Genomic DNA, 5,970 nt, shown 5'->3' with positions numbered 1-5,970 from the left:
CTTGACTGGAGGGTTAGGGGAAATGAGGAGGAAGAGGAGAAAGATAGACTATATTCACTCAAACTTCAAAAGACAATAAAAGCATTTCATACAACATATTCCCATGATGTTTCCAAGGGGAGGAGATCTTTATTTCTGAGCTATCCAAATTTCTCCTCTTTTAGTAGCATGGTAGTAATTTTTCTCCCAAATGAGATGTTATGTTCTAATTCTTAGTCAAATTTCAGTCCCAATCCTGTCATCCTTCTATAGATTTCTTTTATGTCCATACAGGTACTCTCAAAGTGGGCGGTGGCATCATAGCTGGTTGTTATGAAGATCTGACTATTGGTCCCCAAGTCATTGGGCACATGGAGGTCACTTATATAAAGGAATTTCTGTTCAATGGGCTCCAGGAGCTCCAGAGCCAGACGGATTTCTTTTTCAGGATCTTTACTCTCCAAAGCAGTACTCACAATGGCGATGTATTTGCCCTGCACAGCCACACTATGCATGGATGAGGTAAGGAAAATATATATGTCCGATCTGCGATTTGTCTGAGCAGAAGGGACAATGATGAGTCCAGAATTGGCGCCGTTGGTGTTTTTAACAGGGTGCCCGAGAATGCAGATAGCCCTGATGACCTGGCCGACCTTGCGCACACGGTCTGGTACATAGCTGGGATCACAAATCAGCTGCTTGCACCTTGTGATCTGACCCTCAGACCTGATGCCCACAACCCGGCCTTCCCTGATGAGAATCTCCTCTACTGGTCTGTTTGTTAAGAAAATGCCGCCTTGGCTGGAGGTCAGCCTAGCGAAGGCCTGCGCCAGCTCCCCCATTCCGAAGTTTGGGTAGAGGTAAGGGCTTTTTCCATTCTTGGTCAGGGATTCCGTATAGAGTTGGATCTTCTCCAAGATTTCGATGCAAGGGCGATCTAGATAGCTGTTGGTACGATTGAGGGCCAAGGCATGTCCTGTAAAATCGGTGACATCTTGGCCCAAGTCGAATCTCCGGAAGAGACTTTTGACGGTCATCTTCCGGAGATCCAACCCTTTGTAGGTACGAGGGTCTTGTTCGTCAAAGTTAAGGGCGTACACAAAGAACTTACGGAATCGGCGTTTCTCGAAAAGTCCCATCAGTCCGGAGGCCAGGGCCTCAGTCTCCGTTGAGGGCACCTTGTAAATCCGGCTGCCCTTGAGAAGGAAGCCAGCTTCCACCACACGCAAATCCAGGTAACGCAGCGCATCCACGTGGGCCAGGATTCTCACCAGCTGTCCTTTGGCCATGAGGAACTTGGGCAGCAAGTCCACCTTCCAGGCGCGTCCACGGCCCATGGAGGTAGGGAATGAACCCGACATGCTGAAATGACGGTAGGCAACATTGAGTGGACTCAGCAAGGCGCTGTCCCCCGCATGCTGGGCGCTGCTGCGGTCAATGTGGAGGACCTTCTTTCCAAGAGAGGCCAGGAGGCTCCCGAGGGCGCATTCTTTCAATCCGGTGCCAAGAATGATGACGTCATAGTCTTTATTCATACCAGCGCACCAGTGGAGCAAGGGGCAAGGAAGAAGACCAGGAGCATGAGGAACAGGAATAGAAGCAGGAGTGAGAAGAGGATGGCTTCGAGGTGCAATTCGTGGAGGAGGAATAGGAGGACAATGGCGAAGAGGCAGACTATGGCGAAGAGGCGGCTACAGACCAAGAAGGTGTCAGGAGGCAACAATGCTAGAGAAGGAGGAGAAGGATGACGACGATGATGTCAACGACGACAAGGATGACAATGGCAACGGCAACGATGACAACAACAAGGAGGACAAGGAGGAATGGGTGGTGCTGGTGGCCCGAGGGTGGGGGGAGTGGTGATGGGCAGAGAGAGAAGCAATAGGAAGAGGAAGAGGAAGAGGAGAATGGAAGAAAGCAATGTTGGGGCAACGAAGGCTAAGATGGAGATGAAGACTAGAGTTGAGAAAGAGATGCAGACTGAAGAGAAGATGGAGGTTAAGATGATGAAGATGTAAGTGGAAGAGGAAAAGAAAATGATAAAGGGAGATGGGGAATTGAAGAGAGTGGAGATGGAAGAGGAAGTAAAGAAAATGGGAGATAAAGGAGACAGAAATGGTGGTGAAGGCTGAAATAATCCAGGTGAGTGAAGCTTACTTGGGGCCCCGGAGGTATCAGAGCCAGCTGCTGAGAGAGAGAGCTACAGGGTATAGGTGGTACTCATACCAGAAGGAGAAACCAAATGGTGAAGGATAGTCTCGGTCCGGTTTATATAGCCTCCAGTCTCCAAGGACGCGCCATGGTTGCTAGGGCCCGTCAGAATGCCCAACATTGTGTAGTACTCAGGGCAAGGCCCAATAGGAGAGGAGGACTCTGTTGCTAAGGCACGCCCAGCAGTTGCTATGGCCTCTAACTGCTGGGGGAGGGCACATCAGAAGAGTTTAATAATAGTTTTTAAATGTTTGTTTTTATTTTATTTTTTAAATTTATTTAGAATATTTTCCCATGGTTGCCTGGTTCATACTTTTTCCCACCCCTTTTCTGGATTTCCACTGGATTACATGTATCATTTATAAAAGTTTTTAATTATTAGAAACTCTGTCCTCCCTGCCCCTCATTTTCCTTCTTAGCCTCAGGGCACCATCTGTCCCTTCTAAATTTCCAACTCCTTTCTCAGGCTTAGCACTGAAGAGACTACTTCTGCTTAGGTGCTTAGCCTGCACTTAGGGAAGCTGCCAGCAGGTGATAGCCAAGGGTTAAAAACAGACAAACCAGCCAAACATTTGGAAATCTGAAGTTTTGGACACTTGGTTATTCCTCTACCCCTCTCCTCCTTAAAAAACACAACTAGAATTCTTTATTAAAATACTTGAGAAACAGCCTGACTTAGTAGTTAAGGGGCTGGCATGAGGATGACCTGCTTTCAAAAAACTGCCTCTGGTGCCTATTGTCTGTGTGACCCTTAGGGAACTCTCTGTTTCAGACAATTAACTCAATAAGGCTGAATCAGATAGGTATTTGTTCATCTGCCCCCCTAAAGGGAGATTTCACACCTGGAATTCTCTGAATTATAGAAATTACAGGTCCCAAGTGCCCCACTCAAAATATTCCCCCAAAATAACTTTAATAAGTGAAATAGTACTAAAGGAGAAAAAAAGTGGAGGGGGAGCTAGTTGTATTCACTACTACTTCACCATTACCTATAACCACTCATCTGTAATTACATGTCATATACATATATACACATATATAATAATCATTCCAAGCCAGAGACATCCTGCTTTGGTCCTTTGTCTGAAGTGGAGAAAGACTTCTTTCAAGTCAACAATGATTTTTCTTGGTGCCTATGTGTCAGGCAGAGGCAGCTAGATGGCCCAGTGGATAGAGCTCTGGGCATGGAATCAGGAAGACCTGAGTTCAGATCTGTCCTCAGACACTTCCTAGCTTGGGCAAGTTACTTAACCTTTCTTTTCCTTAATACACTGGAAAAGGAAATAGCAAAGCACTCCAGTATCCTGGCCAAGAAATCCTGGACAGTATTATCACGCTGTGGTTCATGGGGTCACAGAGAGTCGGACACACGAAAGAAACAGAAGTGCCAGGTGCTGGGCTCTGTGCCTTGTGGGGGGAAAAGGCAAAGAGAGTCCTGCCCTCAGGGTCAGTACAGTCTAAGGGGGGAGACACCATGAAAATCACTAAGTACAAACAGGGTAAATTGGAGAAAATCAACATGAGGAAGGCACTAGTACTAAGGAGGCCCAAGAAAGGCTTCTTTCAGAAGGCAAAATTTTAGAGGAGACGGGAAGAAAGCCAGAGAAGGAAAAGACACAGATGAGGAAAGAGAGAATTCCAGGGACAGAGGACAGCCAGTGAAAAAGCTCTGTTGGGAGATGCAGGTCTTGTGCTTAGAACAGGAAGGAGGCCAGTGTACTGGATCTCATTCTAATTTAATTGAAATTCCCCTTTGCTAGGCACGCCCCTTGCTGGGCAAAGTCAGCACCTTCCCCCCCTTTGCCCATCACAACTGATCATGAACACGGTCTGTGCTTCCGTGGGGAGAGGGCAGCATGCAGCCAGCCGCTCCTCCCCAGCCACAAAAGAGGAAAAGGGCTCAGTCTGAAGCCAGAGGGATGGAGAACTTCCTGTGGGACACAGGAAAGAGACTCCTTAACCTGCAAGAGGTTAGGGAGGGAACTGTGGAGCCTCTGCAGACCATCAAGAAGGGAACAGGGACAGGCCTGGAATTAGAAAAAACAAACCCACTCCCCAGATGAGGGGGCACCCCTGCCCCTCCCCTGGCCTGTCCAGTCCAGCAAGCTGCCTTGCTGGCCAGCTTAGAATGTACAGGAGACCTGGGTTCTAGGGTCAGCTCTGCTCTAACTGTCACGGGGGCTCTCTGGGCCTCAGTGTCCTCCCATGGAAGATGAGCGGGTGGAACCGTTTTTGTGTCATGGACCCTGTGCTGCTGGGGGGAAGCCGGAGGACCCCCTCTCCAGATAGCTTTCAGCAGTTAAGAAAATGCCACATTTCAGGGAGCAGTACATAGAGCTGCAGCTCTCGCCCACCCAAGGGCCTCAGCTAAGAACTCTGGTGAGGTAGTCCTGGAAAGGCATCTCCAGCTCTGCCCAGCTAAGACTCGAGGAGAAGCCCAGGATCCCTTGGTGGGGTGGCCATGCAGAGAGCAGGGACCCAGAGTCAGGAAGTCACAGGGAGCTTTGCTCATTCTGTGGTCCTGTTGGGAGCCTGCCAAAGAAGGGGCCAGGGGAGAGTGCCATGGGGCTGGGAAACAGCCTTTGGGGGAAATGCCGTCAAAGCCACGCTCCACTGAAAGGCAGAATTAGGGAAATAATCTCTGGCTCTGCCAGGGGACAACTGCCTGTATGCCAGGAAGGTGGTTTGGAGAGGCAGAAAGAGCCAGGCACTGGGAGTTCCAGGACTGGAGAGGAAGCCAGGGTTTGGAGACTGTGTGTCCTGGGGACAATAGCTTCCCCTCTCTGAGGCCCAGTGTTTTCATTGGCCAGACTGAGAGGCATTGTGGGAAAAGGGCTGCTCTTGCAGGAAGGTCCAGAAGACCTTGGTTCAAGTGCTGCCTCTGTCACGAGTATCTTGCTGATACTGGGCAAGTCATGCAACCTCCCAGCTCCCCAGGCCACTCTAGGACCCTAAATTACAGGCTAATTGCACAACTATCAGCAAAGGCTGAAGAGATTATCTAAATGACTTGTGGCCCTAATCCAACCCAATCTAAACCTTAAGAGACATTATTTGGGGGGGGGGGGTTGTGGAGGTGTGGGCACAACTGAGGCTCATGGGCCCAAGGATTCTCTACAAGAAGATCCCTTCTAAGGCTGTCTGGTCCAACCCCTTTGTTTTACAGGTGAAACAGAGAACCAGAAAAGGGAAAATCTCCATTTTTCCTGGCTCAAATGGCAGAGACATGATTTCAATCTAGGCTCATTGACCCCCAAACAAACAAGCTGTTGCCAAGGATGACATCACCCACATTAACGTCTGTGAAATCATTCCAGCAACTGTTACATCATAAGTGGGAGATAATAAGAGGGGCAACTGTTACAGAGGAGGAGGGAGAGGGCCAGAGGAGGGGGAAAACCAGGACAAGGAGAGGTGAAGGGGAAGGAAAAGCTCAGTGGAGGGCCTATGGGAGGGAGAAGTATAGGGGAGGGAAAGACCCAGGGAAGGACCTATAGGAGAGAGTCTCAGGGGAAGGAAAAGTCCAGGGGCAAGGAGAAGCACTGGGGAGGGAAAAGCCCAGGGGAAGGAGAGGTGCAGGGGAGGGCCTTTGGGAGAGAGGTACAGGGGAGGGAAAAGCACAGGGGAAGGAGAGGTGCTGGGGAGGGAAAGGTCCAGTGAAAGATCCAGGGCAAAGAGAGGTACAGGGGAGGGAAATGCCCAGGGGAGGGAAAGGCCTAGGGGAGTGTCTAGAAGAAAGAGAGGCACAGGCAAGGAGAAGCACTGGGGAGGGAAAAGCCC

The 5,970-nt window shown here is 49.6% G+C and overlaps 1 protein-coding gene across 1 annotated transcript; it reads right to left on the bottom strand.

Moving 5' to 3' along the window:
• Nucleotides 1–212: 212 nt before the first annotated feature.
• Nucleotides 213–1,514, bottom strand: LOC123253434 (rab GDP dissociation inhibitor beta-like). The gene has a single exon (XM_044682629.1). The coding sequence runs from the start codon at nt 1,512–1,514 to the stop codon at nt 213–215; it is 1,302 nt and encodes a 433-aa protein (XP_044538564.1).
• Nucleotides 1,515–5,970: the final 4,456 nt, after the last annotated feature.

The sequence above is a fragment of the Gracilinanus agilis genome, chromosome X (genome assembly GCF_016433145.1).
Source record: "Gracilinanus agilis isolate LMUSP501 chromosome X, AgileGrace, whole genome shotgun sequence".
Taxonomy (NCBI): Eukaryota; Metazoa; Chordata; class Mammalia; order Didelphimorphia; family Didelphidae; genus Gracilinanus; species Gracilinanus agilis.
This window is presented reverse-complemented; position numbering and strand designations above follow the sequence as displayed.